Source organism: Chiloscyllium plagiosum, chromosome 15 (assembly GCF_004010195.1).
Source record: "Chiloscyllium plagiosum isolate BGI_BamShark_2017 chromosome 15, ASM401019v2, whole genome shotgun sequence".
NCBI classification, from domain to species: Eukaryota; Metazoa; Chordata; class Chondrichthyes; order Orectolobiformes; family Hemiscylliidae; genus Chiloscyllium; species Chiloscyllium plagiosum.
In genome coordinates, this window is record NC_057724.1 from 65,844,386 (window position 1) to 65,860,931 (window position 16,546).

At 42.1% G+C, this 16,546-nt stretch overlaps 1 protein-coding gene across 4 annotated transcripts in view; it reads left to right on the forward strand.

Moving 5' to 3' along the window:
- Nucleotides 1-16,546, forward strand: part of LOC122557406 (septin-6) — an 82,621-nt gene that overhangs the window by 43,941 nt on the left and 22,134 nt on the right. For all 4 annotated transcript variants that reach the window (XM_043705086.1, XM_043705087.1, XM_043705084.1 and 1 more), the window contains exons 3-5: nt 2,898-3,093; nt 7,744-7,930; nt 13,180-13,341. In XM_043705086.1, the coding sequence (XP_043561021.1) occupies nt 2,898-3,093; nt 7,744-7,930; nt 13,180-13,341 (545 nt within the window). The remainder of the gene's footprint in view (nt 1-2,897; nt 3,094-7,743; nt 7,931-13,179; nt 13,342-16,546) is intronic.

The window sequence follows — 16,546 nt, forward strand, 5'->3', positions numbered from 1 at the left end:
CTTGAGGACCTCCTTTTTAAATTTCTGCCTAACTCTCTGTAACCTCCCTTCAGAATCTCAACCTTTTCCCTTCCTATATCGTTGGTTCCAATGTGGACAATGACCTCTTGCTGGCCCCTCTCCCCTGTGAGAACATTCTGCACCCTCTCTGAGATGACCTTGATCCTGGTACCAGGGAAACAACACACCATTCTGCTTTTTCTCTGCTGGCCACAAAAACGTCTGTCTGTACCTCTGACTGCAGAATCCCCTAACACAGTTGATCTCTTGGAAGCCGATGTACCCATTGTTGCATTAGAGCCAGTCTCCATACCAGAAACTTGGCTGTTTGTGCTATGTTCCCCTGAGAATCCATCACCCCCTACATTTTCCAAAACAGCATACCTGTTTGAAATGGGTATAGCTTAAAACTGTGTTGCTGGAAAAGCGCAGCAGGTCAGGCAGCATCAAAGGAGCAGGAGAATCGACGTTTCGGGCATAAGCCCTCCTTCAGGAATGAAATGGGTATATCCACAAAAGACTCCTGCCCTAGGTGCCGACCTCTCTTACCCTTCCTGAAGTTAACCCATCTGTGTGACTGTATCTGAGACTTTCCTCCCTTCCTATAACTGCCATCCATCACATGCTGTTGTAAATTCCTCATCGCTTGTATCTATCTCTCCAACCGATCCACTCGATCTGAAAAGATTCTCATCCAACAGCATTTGTGGCAGATATAATCCGCAGTAACCCTTAAACTCTCTTTAAACTCCCATATGTGACAAGAAGTACATATCACTGCAAAGGCCATTTTTGCTCCTTCACAATCTACAGATCCAGAAAATAACACCGTCTTATTCCTCTACAAAACACTGCACCAGGTTAAATTAAGCGCTATGGCTTATATTTTAAGTTTAATCAAGAGACTTGTCTCCAAAAACATATAATCCAGAAAGAACCCATTGTACTCACTAATACAGCCTTTGTCTTGGACAGACTTAAAACAACAATTAACTGATCTGATTCTGTGCTGTGAACTTCGCCTAAACCGGTTCCTCCAAGATTAGTTGTGAAATTCACTGTTTGTTAATCTTGGCAGTTTGTCACTGATTTGGCTTTTGTCAAGTACTATTGAATTGCATCCATTTCACTCTCAACACTGTACGTTGAGAACCTTTACCCTTCAGTAAATGCTGAGAAAAGGGAATAATGGAGGGGATTTTCCACAAAGTTCTTTGTCAGAATAAGGGCACAGTACATGGTAAATAGTACTTCCTTTAATTATTACTACTTTTAATTTTCATGGTAGCAAGTTTTAATGGAGATATAAGAGGAATTCTCCCTTTTCTTAGTGTTTCCATCTCACCTGGTGTTCCAAATCCTTTTGACTCAAATCCAGAACATTTTGTTTCCATTTACATACATTTGACCTGTATATTTATAGGCATCTCTTGCGGAACTGCATGTGGGTCAGTTTTGAATCTCTCAAACAAAAACCCACACTAGGGTTATAATCTGGAAACCCATGGTGTTAGGAGGAACATAATGACATTGATATGAAATAGTCTCAGTGACAGAAGGTGGAAGATGGACGCTGCTTTAGATTGGGAAGTAGTTTATAACATCGTACACTGGGTTAATTTAAATTCATTTCTCTTTTTATGAACGATCCAGACTCTAGTAGATGGTGTAAAACTTAGCAAAGCAGTACTATAAGTAGTGACAAGAATAATTCTAGTGTTCAGGATGTTGAAATTGGCAGAAACATGGGTGATGGTGTTTACAGTTGAGAATTTTGAAATGGTGCTATCTTTGTTCAGCATGCAGGACATCTCTGACTACCTGACTAATTGTCTTTGTGATGTTGAAATTTTCGTCAATGTTCTTTCCATAACTGAATTGGCAGTGCAGAATTTTTAAGTACTGTGTTCCGTTTCCCCAGTCTGTTCTGAATATTTGTGACTCCGAGTTAAATGTAATTTAGATGCACAAAATTGCTGTGGTAAGCTCAACTGTGATCCCTTCTGTCTCTCCCTATTTCTTCCTCTTGCTTCCCCTTTCCTCCATTTCCCCTGGACCCCCTCAAAAAAAAGTGGTAAACCTGCCGAGGAAGGATACCAGAGAGTTACCTACTTTAGTACTCATCCCAGCAAAAATTAGCAGGTGGGAGAGGACAGGGGTCTTTAAATTGTGCCCATGTGCTTCTTGGCACACTCTGCCCCACCTCATGTGCACAAAATCTATTCTAATAATGAACTTGTTTGGTATCTTCATTCAGTTTTGTTTGTGTATTAAAACGTGGCAGTGGATTTACAAATAGGTGTGTCTGCATTTCCAGTTATTTCCAATTTTAGTTGTGACTAAAACTGTCTGTGTTGAAGATTAGATTAGATAAGTGTATTAAAGGAATTGTTTTACAGGGTATGTGAATGATTAGAATTATTTGCTTGCATTGACAATTGGCACCAGCATGCCTTGGTGCAGCCACTTGCTTTGTTTCTGTGTTCTATGTTCTGCATATTTCTAGTCTCTTCAAGTACAAAGTGACAAATGGGTCATTCCACCAGCACCTTTCTCTTTGATTTATATTGCCAAATAAATGGCATTTTGCCTGCAGCTGTATGCATGCTGCTTACATCTTCTCTGTTCTTAGCAGCTGTGGCAACTTTTGTTCCTGGGTCACATCCTACTTAGCTTTAGTGGACGTACTGTTCTCTCTTTTCTGATTATTGTTGGTAATCAGTTACTTACCCAAGAAAAACAGACAAACTGTACCTCAGTTCAGCATGCACCACAATTTGAATGTCATTAAGAAGTAATCTGGATCACTAGCATCGAAGGATTCGTAGTGGTTATTGACAGTATCTTGTAGTGGGCTGATTTGCTTCTTTCACACTTTGAATGTGCCTTGATTTCAGGTGAAACTGGTCTTGGAAAGTCCACCTTAATGGACACCCTGTTCAACACCAGGTTCGAAGGTGACCCAGCAGTTCACAATCAGCCAGGAGTTCACATAAAGTCCAACAACTATGAACTACAAGAAAGTAATGTTCGCCTGAAGCTGTCCATCGTAAACAGCGTGGGATTTGGAGACCAGATTAACAAGGAAGAAAGGTCAGAGACAACTTTCACACACTATTGTAATTTCTGTACCTTGATCTCTGCGCTGAAATGCAAGTCCCACTTTAGGACCACAATACTTAAGCTGACAGCAAGTGTAGCACAGTAGAACTGCTGAATTGACAGAAATGTGCTGCTTTTTGAATGCGAATTTAAGTGAGCACCTGTTCTGGTAGACTTAAAAAAATCAAAGGTGGTTTACATAGGACTGGTGGGAATGGCCTTGGAATGTATATTTCCCTCCCCACCCCTCTCCGCCTTCCGCAAAGACCGTTCCCTCCGTGACTACCTGGTCAGGTCCACGCCCCCCTACAACCCACCCTCCCATCCTGGCACTTTCCCCTGCCACCGCAGGAACTGTAAAACATGTGCCCACACCTTCTCTTCACCCCTATCCAAGGCCCTAAAGGAGCCTTCCACATCCATCAAACTTTTACCTGCACATCCACTAATATCATCTATTGTATCCGTTGCTCCCAATGCGGTCTCCTCTACATTGGGGAGACTGGGCGCCTCCTAGCAGAGCGCTTTAGGGAACATCTCCGAGACACTTGCACCAGATAATACAACTAGTTATGGTCAATAATTCAAAGAACTGAATGTTGATAAAATATTGAAATGGGCAAGAAAATTGTTAGCTTAAATTCCATGTCAATAAATGAGAAAGGTCATATTTTCAAAAATAGAAAAGCAATAATGATTGTTTTGGGGGGGGGTGTTGAGTTCATATCCCTCCAAACCCTTCCTATTCATATACTCATCCAGATGCCTTTTAAATGCTATAATTGTACCAGCCTCCACCACTTCCTCTGGCAGCTCATTTCATACACGTACCACACTCTGCGTGAAAAAGTTGCCCCTTAGGTCTCTCTTATATCTTTCCACTTTCACCCTAAACCTATGCCCTCTAGTTTTGGACACTCCCACACCGGGGAAAAGACCTTGACCTTATCCACGCCCCTCATGACTTTATAAACCTCTACAAGGTCACCCCTCAGCCACCAATGCTCTTTGGAAAATAGCCCCAGCTTATTCAGCCTCTTCAGATAGTTCAAACCCTCTAACCCTGGCAACATTAGTGAATATTTTCTCAGTCAGTTTGTAAATTAAAACTGCGTCATCCGATTCCACCACAACTTAATATTTTGATCCGTAAGCGAATGTGACCAGTTTTACAAATTGGCTTTGTGGTCGGCAAGCAGTCGCAAAGATCAGTAATCTGCCCTACTCACACTATTCTCACTGTTGCCTTGATTAGGCAAGCTAACTAAGCATTGACTGGGGTCAGTAAAGCGATTGATGTCAGGATCTCTCTCGTCTGCACAGTTTGTTTTAACTTATTCAATGGAAGTGGGTATCACTGCCTGGGCCACCATTTGTTACTCGCCCCTAGTAGCCCTTGAGGAGTGGGGTAGGGGGTGAACTGATTTCTTGAACTGCTGCAGTCCATTTGCTGTAGGTAGACCCACAATGCCATTACAAAGTTCTAGGATTTTAAATCAGTAACACTGAAGGGTCAGCAATATAATTCAAAGAACTTGTTTTCATTTGTCACCTTGCATCTCTTTCAACATCTTAAAAGATTTTACAGCTCTTCAGTTGCCTCGTGGTATCATTGCTAGACGATTTATCCAGACCTGGAATCAAATCCCACTTGGCAGAACATTGAATTTGAATTCAATAAAAAAAATTGAAATGAAGAGTCCAATGACCACTACAAAACTGCTGTTCTTTACCTGAAAAACCTATTTTGGTTGACTAATATTCTTTAGGGAAAGAAACTGCCATCCTTACCTGGTATGGCCTACATGTGATTCCTGACCCACAGCAGCATGGTTGTCTCTTAACTGCCTCCTGCGCAATTAGGGATTGCCAGTAAATGCTGGCCCAGCTAACTATACCAACCTCCCTGGAGTAAATTTTTCAAAATTTAAGTCTTCCATTTTGCATCTCAAATGTGTATCAAACCACCTCCTCATTCTCCTCAGTTCTAATGAAAACAATTTCTTTTGGGGAAAAAAAAAGTATTTCCACATGGTTGTGCTGTTCCTCCTAGGCAGTATCACAGAGAATCTGCTCTGGACTCTTTCAACTCGTCCCATAATACAAACCCAAAATCGCACAATTCAGTAATAATGGTCTTGGTGAGGTTTCACATAGGATTGCCGTTTGTAGGTTCACAGTTCCTTGAAAGTAGAGTCACAGGTGGACAGATAGAGAAAGTAGTATTCTTTACACCTTTATTGGGCAGAGTATTGAGTAGATAAGTCGGGAGGTCATGTTGGAGCTGTACATGACATTGGTAAGGCCACTTTTGGAATATTGCGTGCAATTCTGGTCTTCCTATCAGAAGGATGTTGTGAAACCTGGAAAGGGTTCAAAAAAGATTTACAAGGATGTTGCCAGGGTTGGAGGATTTGAGCTAAAGGGAGAGGCTGGGGCTGTTTTCCCTGGAGCTTCGGAGGCTATGGGGTGACCTTTATAGAGGTTTATAAAATTATAAGGGGCATGGATAGGACAATAGACAAGGTCCAGCATTTAAAAGTCATCTGGATGGGTATATAAATAGGAAGAGTTTAGAGAGATATGCTGGAAAAGTGCAGCAGGTCAGGCAGCATCCAAGGAGCAGGAGAATCGACATTTTGGGCATGAGCCCTTCTTCAGGAATCTATTCTCACCTGAAGAAGCCCTCCTGAAGAAGGGCTCATGCCCGAAACATCAATTCTCCTGCTCCTTGGATGCTGCCTGACTTGCGCTTTTCCAGCAACACATTTTCAGCTCTGATCTCCAGCATCTGCAGTCCTCACTTTTTCCTTAGAGAGATATGCGCCAAATGCTGGCAAATGGGACTAGATTTATTGAGGAAATATGGTCAGCATTGGGCACAGTCACCCTGTACTTTGCTCAAAAACTGCATGAATCCATGTAAGATTCAGTTAATTCATTTTTTTAGATTAGCACCAGTCTAAACATCATGGCACAGACAGCATGCTAATACCCAATACATTATCAGGCCTGACACCAATTGTTAAAGTTCACCTGAGAATGTAACATTTAAAAAAGGTTTTGTGATTTACATATGAAAGAAGTAAAACTATCATGGTCATTCTAACAGATGAGAGACTTAACAAACAATCAAGGTATTTTTCAATGTATAATTTCAGTTACATCACACTGTAAACTTTTGCTATAAATTCAGTGTCTTACAATCTTATACCCCACAACTACTGATGAAGGAGCAGCATTCTAAAAGCTAGTGCTTCCAAATAAACCTATTGGACCATAACCTGGTGTTGTGTGGTTTTTAACTTTGTACATCCCAGTCCAACACTGGCATTTCCAAATCATATAAATATTGACTGTGGATTACACAGACTTGTCTGGATTTGGAAGCTTCACCTTCTCAATGTCAATAGGGATGGGGCAGTAAGAGCGAGTTGAGCTAGTGATGGCCGTATCTACCCCTTTTCCAAAAGAAAAGTTCTGAAGTTCAGTGAAGTATTTAAAATATGAAGTAACACAGGAAGAATGCACCAGATTATTGCTGCAGAATTCCCAGCGAATAAAAACAATAAATACTAAATTTAGAACATCCTATAGGCTTATAGGTTTACTCAGTGTGTTAAATGTTTAAAATAATTTACCAGGTAAACACCCAAAGGAAGGTGACAATGTTAGAGCAGTTTCCAATACAATGGGGTATTATGAGAGTTGTAGAATTATACAGTACAATAGAGGCCCTTCAGCTGATTGAGTCTGTACCACACTAAATCCACAATAGTGATACTTCCCAGCACTTGGTCCCATAACTTTGAACGTTGTGATGTTTTGAGTGCTGGAGAAGTGATCATCATTACGTCCAATGGCCTCTTCCAATCATAAGCACAGGGGCTCAGTGATTAGCGCTGTAGCCTCACAGCGCCAGGGACCTGGGTATGTGTGGAGTTTGCATATTCTCCCCCTGTTCGCACAAATTTCCTCTGGGTGCTCTGGTTTCCTCCCACAGTCCAAAGGTGTGCAGATTAGGTAACTTGGCCATGCTAAATTGCCCATAGAGTTCAGGGATGTATAGGTTAGGTGCATTAGTAGGGGGAATGTAGAATAATAGGGTCGGGGAATCGATCTGGATGGGATGATCTTCAGAGGGTCATGTGGATTTGTTAGTCCAAATGACCTTTTTCCACACTGTAGGGATTCAATGATAAGTTCCCTTGTCTTATCACCTAACATTTTGTTCAGAGTATGAGAACATCCAGAGCAATCATGTGTTCCTTGCTCCAGGAAAGCAAGCCCAATTCCTCACCGGTAATTGAACTTCAATTGGCAGCCTGGAGCATGGACCATTTGGGAGTACCCAAGTTAAATTGTGCTCACCTCTGTCTCTGTCATGTGGGAGCCTGGAATGGAAACGGAATGCTGGATGTATGTTGCTGGCTTGTGCCAGTCCAACACTCTCTTGTTGACTGAGACATGACAGTGAGAGGAGCCAGCCCTGATGTAGCCTCCACTCTTCCTGGTACACCACTGTTTGTTGTCTTCCCATTTGGTCTTCCTTGTAAGTCAGCAGGAAATGTAATCGTTCCCTTTTTTGTGCTCTATCCAACTGAAAGATCAAATTAAAAGTTGTGACCTCTCATTCTGCAGCTACAAGTCTATCGTAGAGTTTATCGATGCTCAGTTTGAAGCCTACCTGCAGGAAGAGCTGAAGATCAAACGAACGCTGCACAACTACCACGACAGTCGGATCCATGTCTGCCTGTACTTCATCGCTCCCACTGGCCATTCTTTAAAGTCGCTCGATTTGGTGACCATGAAAAAATTGGACAGCAAGGTGAGGGGGAGCATCCTCATCACATTTGCAGATTAACATACCACAAACCTGTAATGACATAACCCCAGAATGTTTGCAGCTGTCGTGTCTGGACAGACCTTGTTTTTTGTTTTGAACAAAAGCATATCAATTCTCCATCCCTCTGGCACTAACCCCGAGTCTAAGGAGGATTGTAAAACCCAAAGCCAGCAATTCCCACAATTACCACGTTTCCTCCCTTGTCAATCATTCTCATGATCAGAAACTAATAGTGCGATGGTATTTCCAATTCTTCGTATACCCTATGATCTTTTCAAACATCTCACTCTGCAAATATATTACTTGTCAGATATGAATAAAAATTCTGTCTGACTCTCTTGCCCCGATGCCTGGGTTTAACTCCTGTTCCCTTTGAATATTTTCCTTAGTAATAAACTGCCTGTCTTTCTCAAAGAGAACGAACAGCCCTCTCTCCTTATGAACATCTCATAATTTTAACTTTCTGATGCTGTTGTTGCCATGCACAATCTTTCAGACCATTAGATTCCATGCAAATAGCAGGCTATAATTAGTGATGTTGGATCCAATGCACTTTACCAGAATGCCTGAGTCCTTAGCAAGTTAAACTCAGACTTGACTTTGCATTCTACACCACTCATCTCTCTTTCAGGGAGGCGGCGATAAAGAGGTAATGTCACTGGGCTATTAATCCAGAATGCCAGGCGCATGTTCTGGGGTTATGGATTCAAATTCCAACTACTTTAGATTGTGAAATTTGCATTTCATCATAGAATTCCTACAGTGCGGAAGCAGGCCATTCGGCCCATTTGAGTCCACACTGACCCTCCAAAGAACATCCCACCCAGATCCACCCCATTATCCTATCCCTGTAACCCAGCATTTCCTAAGGCTAATCTTAGCCTGCGCACCCCTGGACACTGTGGGCAATTTAGCATGGGCAATCAACCTAACCTGCTCCACTTTGGACTGTGGGAGGAAACTGAGGCACCCAGAGGAAACCCATGCAGACACTTGGGAGAATGTGTGCAAATTGCATACAGACAGTTGCCCTCTGGTGGAATTGAACTCTAGTTCCTGGTGCTGTAAGGCAGCAGTTCTAATCACTAAGTCACTGTGTTGCACTTTTGATTTAAACATTTGACTTTGTTTAAAAAAGCTAATTTAAGAGCATATCTAGTGGTGATCATGTAAAAATCCATCTGGTTCACTAATGTTCTTTAGGGAAGGATATCTGACATCCTGGTCTGGCCAATGTGAAACTTCAGATCCACAGCAACATGGGTGACTTTTAACTGTCTTCTGAAATGAAGTTAAGCAATTAGGGGAAGGCAATAAATGCTGGCTTAGCCAGTGAAGCTCAAATCCCATGAACCAATTTTTTTTTTTAAACAAAAAAGCAACTTGTACATTCGATCACTATACCTGAACTGACTCAAGGATATAATCATGACTGTTGCACCGGGGTATAACCCTGCTTAAGTGACACGAAGGTAACAATTCTAACAAAGGCATTGACTACTGTTCAAACTGAGCAACTGGGACACTGGAGGTGCTGTATTCCCTTTCCTGTGCCATATCCAAAAAGATCAGTTGACTGACTTGCTTCTGTTCATTTGGGGAGTGGTAGTTATTAAGTAATGATGGCAGAGATCTTGGGAGAACTTCATTTGGGGTCTGTTGCCTATCGTGAAATCGGCTCCAAGGCGAGAATAAATAAGTAATGGAAAATTTGGAGAGATGATTCCTGTGCCTCGTGGTTGATCAGTCATGTTATTTAGAAAATGTTTGAAGTCCTACTTGTGCTTCCTGTTTGCTGCACTTTGTTCGTTGAGCTGATAGTCCATAATCTACATTCCAGATGGACATGAAAACAATAACAATTTGATTGATATCCTAATTTCTCTCTCCTTCACTCTTGAGGTTATTTTGCCTTTCCAAAGAATGTGAGTGGCCGTTATGTGAAAGATCGCAAGCTGATTAACCAGAATGTTTGTTTGGAATGTGGGAATGAAAGCCAATTAAAGCTGGCATGTACTGTCAACTTTAAACTCTTAACCTCATTATTTTGCATTGAATCTGCTGTTCTGAATCCCACTTTGTTTTTTTTGCCAAAGTTAAATGTTTGTGTTTTTGAGATGAAGGAAAGGGAATAGAATACCTTGGGTAACTCTAAGTCATAGTCACACAGGGAATGCAGGTTAGACCACTTAGGGCTATGGGTCTGGTGTCCCACCTGATGAAGGGCTTTTGCCTGAAATGTCGATTTTCCTGCTCCTCAGATGCTGCCTGACCTGCTGTGCTTTTCCAGCATCACTCTAATCTAGACTCTGGTTTCCAGCATCTGCAGTCCTTGTTTTTACCTGTCCCATCTCTTTGACCAGTATCTCCTGTAAGTGTAGGATTGCAGGATCACTCCAACAGTTCCAATTTTTCCTTTACACTCACTGTCAGCACTAAGCATGTCCTCCAATACATAGGATTGTATCTACCTCCTATTTTAAGATGTGTTCGACATTGCTTCCAATATTAGCTCGCTTTTTCTGGTTCCTTGGAATGAAATTGTTATCTGGTTTGTGCGGGGTTGTAGGCTTTGAGCCCAACAAGATGGGTTTGACTGTATGTGAAACAGTTTCTCTCACTGTTGTAGGAGACAATTCTACCTAAAGAACTAAAACTGGAAGTTTTTTGCAAATCACTTTATCTAAATGACATCATGCTGTATCTTAATGACTGGGCTGTCAAAAAATTGGCAAAGGAGAGGGCAAATGTTGGGTACCATATTGGACTCTCTGCCTGCTACTGGGATTACCATTTCCCATTGGCATTGAAGCAAGAGCAGGCTGCCCACCTCTTTTACCAACCACCTAGACCTGGGGGCTTACCTTGAAGGGGATGCAGCAGAGACCGCATGTCTAATTCATTCGGAGCTGAAAATGTGTTGCTGGAAAAGCGCAGCAGGTCAGGCAGCATCCAGGGAACAGGAGAATCGACGTTTCGGGCATCCTGTTCCCTGGATGCTGCCTGACCTGCCACTTTCTCCTCAAATAATTCATTCAGCGGTCAATACTATCTCAGACATGAACAATTTCACTTTGGAGCATCATAAATGTCACTCTAGTGACCTGGTTGTTTTTACCTTCTGCTGAGATAACAGAAGAGAGAGTTTGACCTGTTTGAGGAATGCAAGCCTCTATCAAACATTTAATACCTTCTCTCAGAACATTTTTTTTTGCTAATTTTATTTAATCTGCCCACTGTAATCATTAACTGATCAGTTATCAATGGAGCTCCAGGGTAACTCTACAGCATCATTCATAGGTGGACAGGGCATGTGTGAAATGTATGACGCACAACCTGGCTATTTGACTCGACTCAAGTAAAAAAGGAACAGCACTCTGAAAACTTGTGATTTCAAATAAACCCGTTGGACTATAATCTGGTGTCATGTGACTTCTCAGCTTGTCAACCCCATTCCAACACCAGCACTTCCACATCACAACTGATCTATGCCAGTGTTTGTGCTCTGTATGGTCCTCCAGCTCCTCACTGTCATCAGCATATCATAATATTCTTAACCCCTTGGCTAACGTCCCCTTAAATGCACCTTAATTTTCTAAATTCCTCTTAAATATTTTTTAGGGTCGTGAGTCGCATATTCTCAGCACTCTTTAGTCCAGAGGTTTCTCTTTATATTCTGCATTTATGAGTGAATTCTTATAACCCATTGTTTTGGATTGTCTGACGAGTGAAGACATCTGTCCTGCCAGACTGTTCATTCTTGTAGAGACCTTTTAGATTGATGTCACTTCTCAGCCGTGTTTTTCTGAAGCCCTTGTCTGTTCACATTTTGCAATGCTTGTATCCTCAGTCCTCCCAACATTAGACTCTGTCTGCAGACAATTACATTCCTATTCTCCCGTTCTGCCTCATCCAGAACTAAGTCTTAAGATGCTTCTTTATTGCGTTAGGAATAAAGAAGCATTCAACTATTCCCACACTTAATTTGAGGTGGAAAGACCAGAATAATGCAGAATTCCCTCTTCTCTTTTTTCTACTGCCCGGCCTAAAATGTAACTTAAGAGTTCTATCATTAAGTGACCTACCAACGCTTGCCCTCATTGCTCAGTCCTTTGAGTACAATATAGGAGTTGGGAGATCATGTTGAGGTTGTATCGGATATTGATGTTCTGGAGTACAGTGTTCAGTTCTGGTTACCCTGTTAGAGGAAGGATAGTATTAAGCTGGAGTGGGTTCAGAAGAGATTTACCAAGATGTTGCCGGTTAAGGAAGGTTTGGGTTATAAAGAAAGGCTGGGATTTCTTTCACTGTAGCGAAGGATGTTGAGAGACTACCTTTATTGGAGTTTATGAAATAATGAGAGGTATTGATAAAGTTAATGATAGTCTTGAAATCCCCCGTCCTAGGGAAGTGGTGACTAAGGGACACATTTTTAAGGTTAGAGGAGAGAGATTTTTTTTTAAAAAAAAGACAGGAGGGGGAAATTTGTTTACACGGGTAGTTTGCTTGTGGAATGAACTTCCTGAGAAAGTGGTGGATGTGGGTTCAGTTACAACATCTAAAAGCTATTTGGATAAGGACATGAATAGGAAATGTTTGAAGGGATATGGGCCAGGAGCAGGCAGGTGAGACTAGTTTAGTTTGGGATTATGATCAGCATGGACTGGTTGGACCGAAGCATCTGTTTCCATGATGTATGACTCTTAGGACTCTATTTCCATAGATTCTGGATTAGAACAGGATGATCCTTAATGGAAAGCAAAATGCAAGGGTTACTGGAAATCTGCAATAAAACAAAGTGCTGAAAAATATTCAGTGGCTCTGACAGGATCTGTGGAGAGGGGAGCAGAGTTTTAAATCCAGTGACTCTTCGAAACCAAAGACGAATCATACTGGACTCGAAACATTACCTTTGTTTCTGTCTCCACAATGCCTGCTGAGTTTCTCCAGCACTTTGTTTTTTTTTAACTCCAGGTGACCCTGGTATTTCATTGTGGTGATAGATTCTTTTCTGACTGCTGACCTCACGCTCCTTCTTTCTCTCATCTCCTGACAAATTGTAACTGGGGAGGTTCAGCTCCCTGTCTGTAACAAACTGCCATGGAAACATATACCTCTAACTCCTCTTTTCATTTGCAGTACTTTTTACTTTGTGTACATATGACCTGAAAGGGTTGCATCGTGTAAACCTGTAAACTGTGTAAACCCATCCTTTCCACTGTGTTCTTCAGGTCAATATCATCCCAATCATTGCTAAAGCCGATTCCATCTCCAAGAATGAACTCCAGAAATTCAAGATCAAGATAATGAGTGAGTTGGTGAGCAATGGAGTGCAGATTTACCAGTTCCCAACAGATGATGAGACAGTAGCAGAGATCAACGGAACAATGAATGTGAGTTTTCTGGAGTTTTATTTTAATTTCAGACAGAACCAGAAATTGTCATCTGCCAAATTAATGCATCGTGATCTGTCTATAAGTGAACATAAGTGAACATAGCACATATTCTGGCTCATAGGAAGAGGGTGGCAGAATAGAAGTTGCCATTGAAGTGAAAATTTGGCAAGGGGCATATAAACTGGCATGTACCCAATCTAGTGCACTGTACATCATTTGACAAATTGGTAAAATGTTAGTATGCTAACTGCGTGAAGAAGTGATTTTGCTGCCAATATCTTGTGGAAGAGTTGTTTAAGACCGAAACTGGGCAGAATTCCGAACATGTATCATAAACGCTGTGAACTGTTGATTGTTACGCTGCAGGCTTTCAATTTGTTTTAACTTGGGGTGTCAGAAATCATGACGAAGTTGAACAGAGTGCAGATTTAGTGATATGAAATTTCAGTTAGGCTTTTAGCATGGGGCACATTCCCTGTCCTGGTTGACATGGAGCCATGCAGATTTTCAAGACCCAGAAGCAAATGCTGCAGATACTGGAAAAGTGAAATTCAGTGAAACATGGGAAATCTGCTAATACTCAGCAAACCAGGCAGCATCTGTGGAGGAAGAAACAGAAATTAATTTTTCAGTCTGATGAATTTTAATCAAGAACCACTATCCACAAATGCTACCATGAATTGCTGAGCATTTTTGGCATATTCTAAATTTGCAGCACAATTGATGTCACTTTTCGAAATATCATATTTACCAACTTTATTGATTTGAAAGTCACAATTTGCTACTCTGGGAGTTGAACTCTCAACCTCTGGGTTTCTTGTTTAAGCTTACAGTACCACCCATTAAATTACTTGTGCCATTCAGTTATTCATTTATTCACTGCTCATTATTTTTCAGTCTATACAATCTGTCAGTTGTTTTACAATTTTGCAATATGGTAGTCATAAGTTGCACACATTGTGTATTAACAGCTTCCCCTCATGTTTACTATTGTTTTGAGTTGCTGGGCATTCTAATTTAGCTGTGGCCATCAACAGCAGCAGAATTGTACCCCAGCGCAATCTGCAACCTCATGGCCTGGCATATCCCCCACTCAACTATTAACGTCAAGCCAGGGGATCAACCCTGGTTCAATGGAGAGGATGTCAGGAGCGGCACCAGTCATACTTACAAATAGGTGTCAACCTGGTGAAGCTAGACAAACAAGACTACATCCTTGCCAAATAGCAAGTGATAGACAGAGCTAAGCAGTCCCACAGTTGGAGGATCGGATCTAAGCTCTGAAGTCCTGCCACATCCAGTCGTGAATAATGGTGGACAGTTAGATAACTCACTGGAACAGGAGGCTCCACAAATATCCTCCTCCTTAGTGGTGAAAAAGCCCAGCCATCAGTGCAGAGGACAAAGCTGAAGCATTTGCACAATCTTCAGCTGGAAGTGCCGAGTGGATGATATATCTCTGTCTCCAGTGGTCCTCAGAATCGTAGATACCAGTCTTCAACCAATTCAGTTTACTCCGCATGATATCAACTGTTGGATGCACTGGATGCTACAAAGGCTATGAGCCCTGGCAACATCCTGGCAATAGTACTGAAGACTTGTGCTCAAGAACTTGCCACTCACCTACCAAGCTCTTCCAGTACAGTTACAACGTGGGCAATTTTCCATATTGTCAGATGAATGCCAAAGTATGTCCTATATATAAAAAAGCAGGACAAATCAAACCTGGCCAATTATCCCCATATCGGTCTTCTACCGTAAAGTGATGGAAGGTGTCATCAGCAGTGCTATCAAACACCACCTGCTGAGTGACACCCAGCTTGAGTTCCACTAGAGCCACTCGGCTCCTGACCTCCTAATAGCTTTGGTTCAAGCATGGACAAAACGGCTGAATTCCACAGGTGAGGTGAGAGTGACAGCCCTTGACATCAAGGCTGCGTTTGACTGAGGGTGGTATCAAGGAACCCTGGTAAAACTAGATTCAGTGGATATCAGGGAGCAAACATGTGCTAGCTGGAATCATACCTGGCACATAGGAAGATGTTAGTTTTTGGAGATCAGTCATTCAAATCCAGGACATTTCTGCAGGAGTTCCTCATTGCAATATCCTGTGCTGTCTTCAGCTGCTTCATCAATGACCTCTGTTCATCATAAGATCAGAAATGGAGATGTTCATGGATGATTATGCAATACTGTTCACAACTCTTCAGACAATGAAGCAGTCCATGATCAAATGCAACAAGATCTGGACAATATCTAGGCTTGTATTGACCAGTGACAAGTAAGATTTGCATTGCACAATTGCCCGGCAATGACCATCTCTAATAATAAACCACCACCCCTTGATATTCAGTGGTGTTAGCATCACTGAGTTCCCCATTCGCAACATCCTGGGGGCTGCCGTTGACCAGAAAATCAATTAGACTTTCAACATAAATACAGTGGCTAAAAGAGCAGGTCAAGGACTAGGAATACTGTGGTGAGTAACTCCCCATCTGCCTCCCTAAAGCCCGTCCATCATCTACAAGGCATAGGTCAGGGGTGTCCACTTGCCTGGGTGAATGCAGCTCCAACAACGCTCAAGAAGCTTGACACCATCCAGGACAAAGTAGCCCATTTGATTTACGGCACAACCGCTCCCTGTACCACTGAAGCTCCGTACCGGCAGTGTGTACTATCTACAAGATATACTAACAAAATTCACCAAAGATCAAAGTTTGGGAGAAGATTTGTAGCTCGGGTGCTCGTTGTTGTGGTTCTGTTCGCCGAGCTGGAAATTTTTGTTGCAAACGTTTCGTCCCCTGTCTAGGTGACATCCTCAGTGCTTGGGAGCCTCCTGTGAAGCACTTCTGTGGTGTTTCCTCCGGCATTTATAGTGGCCTGTCCCTGCCGCTTCCGGTTGTCAGTTTCAGCTGTCCGCTGTAGTGGCCGGTATATTGGGTCTTTGTTGATGGAGTTTGTGGATGAGTGCCATGCTTCTAGGAATTCCCTGGCTCTGTTTGGCATGCCCTATAATGGTAGTGTTGTCCCAGTCGAATTCATGTTGCTTGTCGTCTGCATGTGTGGCTACTAAGGATAGCTGATCGTGTCGTTTCGTGGCTAGTTGATGTTCATGGATGCGGATCGTTAGCTGTCTTCCTGTTTGTCCTGTATAGTGTTTTGTGCAGTCCTTGCATGGGATTTTGTACACTACATTAGTTTT